Below are 13,496 nucleotides of genomic sequence, written 5' to 3'. Positions count from 1 at the left end.
ACTTCAATCCATTTTTATTTCAGTTCACAAATGGTCCATTTTATTTCTAGAATCTGAAGGCTTTAAAAACCTCAAAACAAGTCCAATTTGATTACCAAAAAACTGTTTTTCATGCATACACTAGCTTACCAGTTTGAAAACTTTAAAGACATTGTAAAAATTCAATTTTTTTTATCAATTTCATGCAATGGCTATCTTACCGTGTTCAATTTTTTAGAAAATCATTTAAACTGTTTAACCACTAACGAGTTTCCTAAATTCTAACGCATTTGGTTTTCAATATTTATACAAGTATTCATACAAATACACACGAATATATAACATGAAATCAAAATAAAAGGAGTTAGGCTGGTAAGCCTACCGAAGCCCGCCAGTTAACCATTTTCACCCATGGTTGAGACTTTAACTACTTTTGTTATCCGGACTCGATCAAAGGAAGAAGTTGGGCCTCTGGCCCAATAGGTTTTCAATGGGAGATTAGCCTACGTCGATGGTTTCATGCAAAAGGGGAGAGGGGGGAAAGGAAAATTGCGGTTAGAGGGCATCTATACTTAATAAATAAATGAATAAGAACTCAAGTAGGAAATACAATCATATGTAAATCAAGCATACATATACGTACATAGAATATAAGTACTATACATTACCAAAATAACCTAATGAAATAATGGCCCAAACAGACATGCGAGCTTCAAAGCCATAGGCCTAAAATTAAAGCCAAGATAGGGGCAAGCCGATCTATGGCAGAAAAAAAAAAAAAAAAAAAAGAATAGCAAGTCCAACAAGTAAAACAAATAGAAGACTGGGCCCAAAGCCTTGTCACAACAACATGCCTATTATGGAATTTAACATATTGATATACAAAGTATAGCTTCCTATATACACCGAAGTATACATAGGCTGTATATACCCTATATTTCCTGCATATACTAGTATATTCGCTGCACAGAAATGGGCAAAGGATAGAGATAAGCATAGAACACACCATGTCAAACATATACCAACTATACCAAATCATGCATGATACATTTAACACCTATTTGTTTTACACATTTGTTTATGTCAATGTTTAACAACATAGATGAACATCTTTTCAATTCAAGGCCTAAGGTCAGTAGCAATTATACTACTTGAGCATGGATATAGCTTAAGGATAATCCCTCACAAACTATTATAATGGTTTTATCCAAAACAACTCCAACAAATGAGACACAATTCTAACACTAGAAATGATAATAATATTGGATATCTATTTTTTAGTTTTCATTGGTTTAGAAAGTGAAAATACATAACTTAATTTTATTTTTTTCAAAAAGAAAGCTAAAAGGGAAAGAGAGACTGATGGGAAAAGAGACCAAACTAGCCTATTCATTTTTATGTTACGTTAAAATTAAGATGAGCGAGTTCGAATTTAAGATGAGCAGTTTAATTAAGCAACTCATAGCTATTTAGATGAACAAAGCAAATTCCAGTTTTATGCAAGGAAATTCACATTCAACATAGTAAGCCCTTTATGGCTTCTCTTACCTAACAATGCTATGGACATGACAAAGGGTAAAAGGGAAAGGGGTCATGCAAATTCATAATTAAACAATTTCAAACTAATCTCAAGTCATCATAACAACAATATGCATAGGTTGATTTATTCAAAACAAAGGGGAGAGGGAAGGGACGAACATGAATATGAATCAGTTGTGTCCTAGTTTAGTCCTTTAAATCACATAAAGGTAATTCTCAGATAGAAAAACACTCCCAATTATCTTGATGTCAAAACATGATAAACCACTACTGACCTCATAATAGGACATGATAGATAAAAAAAATGGTAAATGACTAACTTAATCTAAACATGCAATTATGTAATCCAAATGTTGTCCTACAGTGAACAAATGTTATGTGCATGCAAACCAATGATCAAACTAAATTTAATCCAAGCCAACATTTGAACAGACAAACTAAACATTTATCAGGGGATGAAACAATTGAAGGAACCCAAAAGACAAGCATGTTTCAAACATTTTTTGAATCTGCAACTGATCACCAAAATCTAAACTACACAGAACACACAAGATTTCCCCTCATCCCTCATAATTTGATTATCTTAAGACATATTCTCCCTAGGTGTGTAAACAGGTTCCCAATAAACTCAGTCAAGTCAAGAAGAGGTACATGTTTGGATAGTGCAATCAACTAAGCATATTTAATACTCAGAACTCATAGTCTATTCATCTTCACATACACTTGGTCTGTCATCTGATTATTAAGAAAAAACATGGAGGGTATTCACATGATAATTAGACTAAGATCCAACTAATTAGTCCCCATTCAATAGAGCATAATAATATAAACCTCTGCTAATTGTCAAAACGGCTACAATTGAGTAACTCATGCTAATCAGTTTTGAAGTTCAAGTATACAACCAGATTACTAGCATATAATCAGGTAGGTACGATGAAAACAATTGGAGATGCTAAGAACCTTTCTAAACACATAGTTGAACATTAGTTCAACATACCAAAAAACCAACAAATTTCTAATCCAATCACATGATTAGGCCTTTAATTAAGTCAAGCAGAGTCTATAGGCATATTAACTAACACATAATAACAACCTAAACTATTCCAGCTAATCAATACTGAGCTAAGCTAAACATGTATCATCATACTTAAGAAAATACTAAGCTAAGCTAAGCATACATAGCTGACTAATCAAGACTTAAAACAAACTAACACTAAAACACAGATCACAACACATAACATATAAACACATAGCAAGCAAATAAAAAAAATGCTAAAAATAAATAAAAGAGAGAAAATTACCTCTTTTTTATGCAGCCTTTGTCGAGAATGAAATTGAAGTCTTATGCTTCCCCGTTTAACTCAACCACGAAAAAAAGAAGACAAAACTTTAGACTTTTAACCTAATTAAGTAAAGGTTTCAACAAAATGTGCTAAATCCCTAGTTAAATTAGGTGTTTTTGCTCCGAAATTGAGACTTGTACGTGTATTGTGAAAACAAAGGGGTTCTTTATATAGAACCCCCAAGGCCCTCAGATTTCTCTTAAAATCGAAGTCGGACTTTGGCATTTTGAAGATTTCTTTGATTTATCCTTTTCATTTTTTAAAGATTTATCTAAGAACCAATTAAAATTCGAGTTTTGAGCAATAGTAAGACAAACATCATTAAGGATTTCTGTCCTTGCAAACAGAAAAAGCAACAAAGAGAGAGATGAGAGTGGTTCTACATTGTTTGGGCGGCGTATCGACGGAGAGAGGGTAAAGCAATTACATTAATTGCTTTACCCAAAATGGACACACACATCCTTTGGAAAGCAAAACGCGTCTGATTCTTTGCCTTTTCCAGGTTGATGACAAAGTGAGAGAAAGGTGATTTTGGGGCGGCGGCTAGGGTTTTGTGCGAAACCCTCCTCTTCAACAAATGAATAGAGGTAGGGGTCGTTTGGTGCATACATGTTTATACGCAGACGAGGGGTTGGGCCGGGTCTAGCCTTATCGGGCTGGACTTGGTCGTTTAGACAAAGGGAGGGGAAATGACCCAACTTGACTTATATACATGGTATACATGGGTATACATGTATATTCGTATATACCCGTGTATGCACGTGTATATAGGGAGGGGCGAAAATGTGCCACTTTCACAAATAGCCTTAATTAAACGAATGTCCATTAATTTAACATTCCAATTAGGGCCAAATGATCATTAATTAACCAATTTTGAAAACGGCCAGGTTCATAAAATGACCAATTGTGCAAAATATAGCCTCAATTAACATATAGCAATTAATTTCAAATGTGATCACAATTAATTACAAAAATGCAGATGCAATTTGAAATTGAGGTAAAGATGATCGTTTTATTTAATTAATCAAATTTTCTTGAATCAACGGAGTAAAATATTTGTCAATTTGATATTTAACAATTTAAGCAATTAATCAAATAATTTTTTATTTAATTTTGATAAATACTTCCATATCAATGATAAAATATGCAAAGTATTTTTAAGTGACTTACAATATATATTTGAACTCATTTTGCTAAATGAAATGGAAAATATTATCGGAATAATTTTTTAAAAATCATTTTGGTTCATAAAAATACATATTTCACTCTGTTTGAAACTCAAAAATTTAGGGCAATTAAATAAAATCATTGGAGGGCCAAAATTAGGTGTCAACAATTGGTATACCCTTCTTCTCCATTTTTATTTCCTTTTCCTTCTTCCTCACACATTAAGTCTGCACAGTTCGTAATTACAACCATAATCGTTGGCACCTCCTTTTTATCTCAACCTCTGTTCCTTCCTTTTTCCCCTCGTAATATTTTTAAAATATCCCAATATTTATTACTTTTTTTAATAATATCTCCTACTATTTAAATAATTAATCTCCTACTAAGTTACCTCTATTTAATAAAGAGAAAATGATCAGATTTATCCCTATACTTTGATAAATAGTTCACATTTATCTTTAATGAGTTTTTCCAACCAAACGCACACTAACCGTTAATAAAGTTGGTTGAATTGCTGACAACCCTAAAGGACTGTTACTGTGTCATTGACACCTCATTAAAAATTGCCACATAATATCCTAGTCACCATTTTTCATTAGTTTACCACTAAATTAAATGGACCGCCCCCAAATTAAAACCCAACCCATTGCCCATCAAATTAAACCCCAAAAACATGGGACAGTGAAACTCCTCAAGCAATCGGCCGATGAAGCTCATCCGATGAAGTTGCCGATAAAGATAAATAAATCAGCAAGCATGAGGTCGCTACGAATCAGTGTTTGATTCACAATTTTAAGCTCCAAACGACAACACCTACCAGATTTCCCCCATAAAATCAAACCAAATAACACACCCACAGAATCCATCTCTCTAACCTTCATTACCCATTTAAACCTCACAACACGCACAACAAAACCACCCACAAACACCAAAAACCGCCGCTAAATAGCTATGAGATTTACCTGAAACCACCGTCGGAGATTTACCTGAAACTACCAGCGGAACACCACTTTTTTTATGTGTGTGTGTGTGTATGTTGTTTATGTGAGGTTTAATTCAGTAATGAAGTTTGGAGAGATAGGTTTTGTGGGTGTGTTATTTGGGTTCGATTTGTTGGTTTTGTATGGAGAAAATCTGTTAGGTGTTGTCGTTTGGAGCTTAAAGCAATAAATTAAACATTGATTTCGTAACGATCTCATGCTTGTTGATTTCTTTATCTTCCTCGGCAACTTCATCGGAGGAGCTTTATTGGCCGATGGCGTGAGGAGTTTTACCGTCTCATGTTTTTAGGGTTTAATTTGAAGGGTAATGGGTCGGATTTTAATTTTGGGGGAGGGGGTTAATTTAATTCAACGGTAAATTGTTGGAAAAGGTGACTAGGATATTATGTGGCAATTTTTAATAGGTGTCAGTGACACAGAGGTCCCTTTAAGGTTGGGGGCAATTCAACCAACTTTGTTTACGATAGGGGAACGTTTGGTTAGAAAAACTCATTAAGGATAAATGTGAACTATTTATCAAAGTACAGGGGTAAATCTGACCCTTTCCCTTTTAATAAAAGTAGACCAGTTTTTTTCTTTTTAAATATTGTGCATACTTATTTAATGTTCACGGTATAGTCGGAAATAATTATTAAAAATCCTTAAAGTGATCACTCCCTCCGTCCATTATTACTTGTCCACGTTTGTCTTGGCACACCCCTTAAAAAGTAATTAATAAAATGATAAATTTACTGTATTACCCTTTGAATATAATAAATCTAATATTTTGAGAAACGCATTCAAAAATTATTATATAATTAATAATAAGGGTAAATCAATAACTAAGTGGTAAATCTTAGTTTTTAAACTGAATAAAAAAATGAATATTTATTTTTAGTATACTGAATAAATAAAATTACTGGGAGAAAATGGTTAAGTGGTAAATAATGGGTTCAAAAGACATTAGGCCTCGAAATGTGAATTTTCAAAGCTGGATATCCAAACCATCTTGTGCCAAAAGTCACCAAAACGGTACCGTTTACTCCTCACAAGACTTCCACAAAGCCCCGTTCCATTGCAAACTGATATTATTATTCAGATGAAAAGAAAATAAGTACAACAAAATGGTGCTTAAACCCCCCTACAAATTTCTTGGCCCATAATTTTCATTTCTAAAGATACCCAGTTTGTTATTTTAGTCCCTTTACTTGTCATATTTTGTCAAAGTTAGTCCTAATACTAAAATGCAAGTATCCAGGTTTCTCTTGAACTCAATCAAGGATCCATGTAAAAGGTGAGGTGCATTTTGTATAATCTGACACTGTTAAGAATTTTGGGGTTATTTTTTCTTCAACTTTTATGGTAATTTGTGTTTGTAACTTTTTTGTGTATGCTTTCTAGTGCCATTGAATTATGGATTGTGGAAATTTTATAGTTTGGTTTAGTTATTCGTGATTTAAATCCTAATTATGTGATAAATTCAAATATGCTTTGTGTAGTGTGATAATTCCAAATATTCTCTGTGTAGTCTGTTAGTAATTTTGAAAATAACTTATTGCACTATGGGTGTGTTTGGTATGAAGGAAAATGTTTTCCTGGAAAATAAGTGGGTTTCTTACTTATTTTCTGGTGTACGTAAATAAGCAGAAAATATTATCTCAAAATCATATAGATAGAATTTAAGCAAACTCTATTGGGGTTGGCATGCTGGGCTAGGGATGTGGGGTGGGGGTGGGATTTTTTGGAGGGGTGGGTAACAGTTAATGTGGAATGTCACTTATGAAACTTATTTTCCCTACTTACAACAACATACCCAGTGTAATCCCACAAGTAGGGTCTAGGGAGGGTAAGATGTACGCAAACCTTACCGCTAATTGTGGGGTAGAGAGGTTGTTTCCGATAGACCTTCAACCAAAAAGAAATGTAATCGATGCAGAAACGTAGGAAAGAAAAAGGGACAGCAAAATAGCAAATCATTTTCTCATTTTTAAGGAACTTGTTTTCCAAATATTTTGACCAATCAAACATGAGAAAATTTGAAAATATTTCCCTCCATACCAAACACACCCTATGTTTGGTTGTTGGAAGGGGGAAGGACGGTAGAGCATAGGAAAACAAAGTGACCTACTTCTGCGTAGTGAGAAGCATTGGTTATGAAGTTCTTATTCGAAAAAGCATTGGTTATGTAGTTCCAGTTGGTTAGTGTAAGGGGGAAGGAAGAAATAGGAGGAAAATTCTCCAATTTCACTTTCATAGCAAACCCTAGAAATGCTGTCCCTCCTCGTTTTTATTCTTACGCTAGTCCTCCAACCCCTCCTCTTTTCACTGCGATCAAGCATAGCACTATGAAAGAACAAAATTTTAGTGAAAGCTCTAACTATGATATTCTTGATGTCTGGTTCTAATGTTCTATTGCATTTAATATGGTTGACGTGGAGCTAATTTCATCTTTCACCTTAAACTTGATCACTACAAATAATAATGTTGAGAATAGCTTTGCATAGATGATACTAAATATAAAACAAAATTTGAAATATCTTGGTGAAACTTTCAATTGTATGACTGTTAGAAACGTGGGAAGTGTTAAGTGGCACTATCGTCGAAGTTGCTTTTATGTCTGATTTGAGCTATAACATGGCTTACTAAAGATCCTTTGATAAACATTGGTAAGGAGTCTTGTAGAATTAAGACCGGCCTTACCTAATGTGTTACTTGTGCTGGTTAGGGTTCATGTGCTTCAATGGGTAGCAAGGGAGGCTGTCTTGGTTGGATATATTAAACATGCTATGTGGCTCACGGATTCCCACGAGACTTGGAGGCTCCTTATAAGAAAACTTTGTGAAGTTTCAATTTATGCATAACTTTTACTTCGACCCCTAACGATGTACTTCTTATAGTGGCCAAGTTTCTTCCTTAGGGAATTTGCTAATTGTAAGGTCGTAAGATCCATCATGAGCGAAAATTGATTTTAAGTAAATGATTAATAGCAACTTCCATTAGGAAAATAACGGAGAAACTTATAAGTCTAAAATTTTAAAAATAATTACTACTGCTTCACATAGAGGCTAAGTTGGGGGAACCTCAGTCTTTTATTTGATACAAGGAATTATTTGAGAGAAGAGAAATGACTCAAATACATGTAGAAGAGAAAGGATAAAAATAAACCATTTCATTTTCAAATTCTGGAGTGTATTGCGATTTTTCTGATTACTTGTTTCATGTGTAGGTTTACCCCACCTAAGTGCTTCCATTCAGCCAGCTGCATGAGATCTGCTAGAAAGACTAATGATCAGCCTTTATTAACTGGACCATCCCCAAGGACCCCAACATCAAAATCTTGGAAACCTTATATATTAGTATTGCATTTGAACTCCATTTTCCTTCTGAATGTTGTTTTGTGACTGTTGTTGCATGTGCTCTGCGCAGTTGTCTATGGTTCCTTTTTCTTACTTGTCTTCATCTTAATTCTACTTTGCAGCCTGGAGCTGTTTTGGGAGGATTTGGTGGACTGATCCTTTTTCTTCATTATAATGATGAAAGGAGAGCAATTCCAAAAGGTGGGGCTCCGGATTTTTTCTGATCAAACCTTTATCAACTAAACTTGACCTTGGAACTACTTTATATGCCTTTCAGTCCAACTTCGCCTCAATAAATTATTTGCCTTTGAGTGCTGAAATTAACTCTTAGATTAAGGATGTAGGTGTTTAGCGAATTAGAAAGTGGTATAATCCTCTTGCAGAAGATGACATTCCATAAAAGATATGATAAATGGATGAGTCACATATTCTACAGCTTCTGTACCTGAAAAGATGTACTGACAGTGCTTGAAACTATCTTAGTTATCTTCCAGATACTGGGCTCATTGATAGACTTCTCATGGCAGTCTCAGTATCTTTTCTAGTTCAAATAAAATAGTTCGTTGTCATAAATAAAATAGTTAGTTGCACTATCCTACTCTCTACTTATTTTTCCTTTATCAGAAAGTGTTGATATGTTTGTCCACTTGAATCATGCTTTTTATGGAGTACCATATGCATTTATTTTCTGATTAATTTTGTAGTGCCATAAATATTAATGAATGGTATACGATATAATGTTTTCTCGCCTTTCAGGTCAAGGCGAGAAATTTGAAAGAAGTGCAAACCAAGGGCCAATCATTGGCGGCCCATTCAGTTTGGTTGATACAGAAGGTCATTTGGTGACAGAGCGCAACTTGCTGGGAAACTGGGTTCTTCTCTACTTTGGTTATACTTCATCTCCTGATGTTGGTCCAGCAGAAGTCCAAAAGATGGCCAAAACTATTGATATTCTAGGTTCAACTTGGGTTCTTTAATGGATATGATATTTTCTTGTTTACTGACGTATGTTACTGATGTTGTAATTTTCTTTTTGCTTTGTGGTCCTAAAAGAGTCAAAACAGGATCAAAAGATTCTCCCAGTATTTGTCACAATTGATCCTCAACGCGACACACCTTCGCACCTTCGAGCTTATCTTAAAGGTCTGGATCTAGCTTCTCGGATCTCTTTCTCTCTCTAGGTTCTGGAAGGGATTTCTTACTGAATGAATTGTGGAAAGAGATCCCAACCGGGGGTCGTGGGTTTGAAGAGAAAAGGGTTCAATCCTATAGTTGTCTCCTGTTGTTTGATGTTTATTTCCTACACTTTAGCTTTACTAATTTTATTTGCATGTAATGCAGAGTTTGACCCAAGAATAATGGGATTAACTGGACCAGTTGCTGCTGTTAGACAGATGACACAGGAATACCGAGTTTACTTTAAGAAGGTTGATGAAGAAGGAGATGATTATCTGGTAGAATCTTCCCACAACATGTAAGGCTCAAGTCCTATATTGCCAAATAAACATCACTCTCGTTCCAACAATAGGAGAATCAACTCTTACAGTTTCTTTTTAATAGGTATCTGGTGAATCCGAAAATGGAAGTAGTTAGATGCTTTGGTGTGGAATACAGTGGGGAGGAACTGGCCGATGCAATAGTTAAGGAGCTAAAGAAACCCGAGACATAGCAATATTCGGGGTGGAGTTGGCAGAGTAAGTTCGTGGTACTTCAGTTAGGTTCTTATATTACCCTTACATCTCTTCATCATCATATATTGTTCAGGTTTCTAAGGGTCATAGCTCATTTATTTGTTCTATAAATAGTATTTCTTCATTACACAGTAAATACAACTGTCAATAACCTTGTTTGTCTTCCAATTTCGTGTCCAGTTCTTTGTTACATGTTGTATCATCATCCTGTTGGCCAATCTATGGCTATCTGCAGCAGGTACCACTGTCATAAAAAAAGAAAAGGATTTCATCTGCATAAGCCCCTACAAGCATTATATTATGAAGACAGTGAACTAGTGACAGAAGTCCTGCCAAAGTTGTCAATAATGTAAACACACAAATGAAGGGAAATGATCGCAGATACTATCAAAAGTTGTTCCTGCAAAAAAAAAAAAAAAAAAAAAAGAAAAAAAAAGTGCAACACCTAAATTCATGAAAGATTATTTGTGAAAGGGCTTCACTAAGTCACGTATTGGTTGTAGAACTACTTCTACTATTATGGAACCCATATGAGAGACATAGGAATGGGGGCTTTTATTTAAAATATTTTCTCTCCCAATAATGATGATGCCGGTTTCTTTATTGTAAAGAAGTTCGGGAAAAAGGTTGATCCATTTGCTTTTAGTTCTATTTTGTATACACATGAAAGATGTCACCAAAATGGTTTATTGTCCCAAATATGATGGCTGCGAAAAATCTATCATTACTTAATCAGACTGCTATAGCAGATAGCTTTTAGTATGTTCTTTCATTTTCCTGACATGTATAGTGGATAGACGGTCCGCCTCCAACCTTGACATTGGGGGGTTTGAGTCACTCTTGGAGCAAGTGGGAAAGAACAACTCTTGAACTCCTACGTAGAATGGGCTCTGGGCGAGGGTTTAGTGTATCAAATGAAAAGAAAAGAAAAAAAGTTGGCTGCAGAATGAAGTCAGCTGCAGATTGATTAAGAGTTTGATGCAGACTCACTTAATAAAAGAAGTGCTAAAAGTATTGGAAAGGAGGCAGGTCTTTCGCTTTATAGCTGTCACAGAAGAGCATTGTATATTAACTTTTTATATTCTTTGTTTGCTCCATCTTAAAGATTTATCATCTTGTACCTTTCTCTTGAGAGATTCTGAATAACTAGTCAAATTTTGGGGTCGTTTGGTTTAGGATCATGTTATGCAAGGACTAGTAATGCAAGGATTGTAATGCAGAGTTTATTTCTTGTTAGATGTTTAGTTGATATATTACAAATTAGTAGTGTATAATTAATATATGTGCTTACTTTTTAAACAAAATAAAAGTCTATTTGCTATTATAAAATGAGGGTTAGTTTTGTCATTTTAGTTGTTATAATCCATGTGTTACTAATCCCGCATTCTTATTCCACATTCTGTCCTGCATAAATTAATACGTAAATTCCGGTGTAACTTATGCAGGTAATAGTTATGAGGACAAGAAAACAACTAATCGAACATTGTTTTAACAGTGGGTTTTTATTTGGAGATTAGATCTTTTAATGAATCCAACCAAACGACCCCTTAGTGTATGAGCAGTATCATGTAGAGTGGGCTAGTGTGTAAAAATAGCTTGCGACTTATAGCTGGTGAACCTTACCAGTTGATTAAACCTTATTTTGGCTTAGAAGCTGGCACTTTAGCTCAACTATTATGTCAAGTGCACACATTTGCGAAGCTTGTTGTAAACCATTAGTTTTGTCTTAGAGCTCTAGGGACGAGTGTAATTCCTACCTTCAGTTCCTGGGAACTTCTTCTGTTGACCTTGTTGTGAGATGGAATGGTTTTATGCAACAGCAACAATGCCTTAAACCCTAATGAGTTGGGATTTATAATATGAATCATTTTTATCAATGATGGTGTTTGGCCCAGCTTGCGCATACCTCCATTGATCCACAGGATATCTGCTACTTTTTCACTAGTACGAGTAATGGGTATTCTTTCCACTAAGGTTTAGAATATGAGAAGAATTACTTAGCTTTTTTACCTATACTGGAATTTTAACCCTGGTTTCTCATGATCTATCCCAGTTTTATTGAATGCAAGGTGGATCTATTATATGAATCCTGTAATTCATTTCGCTCTATTTGGAGCTGCTATGTTCAAGTACTCAATAAACCGATGTAAATGTATGTCTGGGAGAGTATGTCCCGACATATTCGTTATTATGAGGATTCATGATAAATCGACTACATTGTCTATGTGCCTACCGTAATTCTCCTTTTTTGTCCATGTTTGAGATCAACAATGTGGCTCTCATAGAATTGCAAAGCTTACACGGCGGAGTTGATCGAATGATTTATGTTTTTTCTTTCTTGACTTAATGATTGAATGATTTATGGTTGGCCATTAATTTGGAGATACAATCTCCTAATACCTGCTTATTTGTGATTTTCTGTTTGAACCCTCAATATGTCAAATTGTTCTTTTTTGTGAAGTATAGCTAATTTCACCCATAGAAATCTTATTATGTATTATATAATGTGCATTTTTTCGCATTATTTCATGTGAAGTGATTTTGGTGTGTGTGTTTGGGGGGTTGATGGACGTAAGGGTCATCGCAAACTTCCTTACTGTTGTGAATGGTTAATGTTACATTCTCACAATTGACATTTACATGTACCTTAATAGGTGGAGCCAGACGTTCAATTTTTGCCTATTGTCGTGGAGATTTAAAGACGTTTTGCAGCAGCTGAGTTCGTCGAGGTGGGCTAGTTGTCTCTCAACAATTTAGTAGTTCACAAAAAAAATTTAACAGAAATTTCTCTAATGCTTTGCTGGAAAAAACTAGCCATATCTTCAGATAAATAAAAGCAAACTGGACTGATACTTCGTGCCACCTCTTTTCTTTTCTGGGCTAAATGAATTTGGACCTGGTCGATTGGTAATGAAAAGTAGGTGGTTGTTTGGTTGCCTAGCAAAAGTTTCATTCTATAGTTAGTTGAGAACAGACAGAGTCATGTTTGAAAACATTAACTGAATAGGACTTTGATGTTGCCAACTGGTAACTTCTTGAATGCTTTGGGAGCATGAATTTCAACCTGATTGTTGACAAAATAGCTACTTTTGTCTTAGGGATACGAGGGAAGTGGTCAATGGAAGTGAAAACCTGAAAAAGAAAATCCAGGCAATGTTAAACACATGCAGACTGGGAGCTTTTTACATGAGAATGATTGATATGCTCCATTGTTGAATTTTGAGTCCCTAACTCCCATCTTTTTCACTGAATTCCTTGAATTTCCATAGCAAGTATTTATGTGCCAAAAAAGATAGTACTTTATTATTTTAGAGCGTTGAACAATTTAATATTTGACTATAATTTTCTTTGATTTTCTTGAGTACATGAAATATAGAATTTTCATGTAGTTTTTCCGTATATTAATTTTTTATTCTAAAAATTAGAAATTAGTGGTGGAAC

General features: G+C 34.8%; 1 protein-coding gene across 2 annotated transcripts; it reads left to right on the top strand.

The window, feature by feature from the left end:
- Positions 1-6,005: 6,005 nt before the first annotated feature.
- LOC132059479 (protein SCO1 homolog 2, mitochondrial) lies at positions 6,006-13,405 on the top strand. 2 transcript variants are annotated; one of them, XR_009415584.1, is made up of 9 exons: positions 6,006-6,302; positions 8,235-8,364; positions 8,487-8,565; positions 9,121-9,321; positions 9,418-9,507; positions 9,706-9,838; positions 9,925-10,058; positions 12,710-12,784; positions 13,154-13,405. XR_009415584.1 is itself a non-coding variant. In XM_059452100.1 (8 exons), exons 1-7 carry the CDS (start codon positions 6,253-6,255, stop codon positions 10,031-10,033), a joined length of 792 nt encoding a protein of 263 aa, XP_059308083.1. In that variant the 5' UTR covers positions 6,006-6,252; the 3' UTR covers positions 10,034-10,058; positions 12,710-12,910. The 2 variants fall into 2 exon arrangements, 1 of the variants encoding a protein (XP_059308083.1); XM_059452100.1 differs by lacking the exon at positions 13,154-13,405 and having other exon boundaries at positions 12,710-12,910.
- Positions 13,406-13,496: the final 91 nt, after the last annotated feature.

The sequence above is a fragment of the Lycium ferocissimum genome, chromosome 6 (genome assembly GCF_029784015.1).
Source record: "Lycium ferocissimum isolate CSIRO_LF1 chromosome 6, AGI_CSIRO_Lferr_CH_V1, whole genome shotgun sequence".
Lineage (NCBI taxonomy): Eukaryota > Viridiplantae > Streptophyta > Magnoliopsida > Solanales > Solanaceae > Lycium > Lycium ferocissimum.
Note: the sequence above shows the minus strand (reverse complement) of the source record. Positions and strands in the feature narration are given on the sequence as shown.

Coding starts and splice junctions, on each gene's coding strand:
- LOC132059479 (XM_059452100.1), top strand. CDS start 6,253: ATGCAAGTATCCAGGTTTCTCTTGAACTCAATCAAGGATCCATGTAAA. Junction 8,566..9,120: donor AAGGAGAGCAATTCCAAAAG/GTGGGGCTCCGG, acceptor CTCGCCTTTCAG/GTCAAGGCGAGAAATTTGAA. Junction 9,508..9,705: donor CCTTCGAGCTTATCTTAAAG/GTCTGGATCTAG, acceptor CATGTAATGCAG/AGTTTGACCCAAGAATAATG.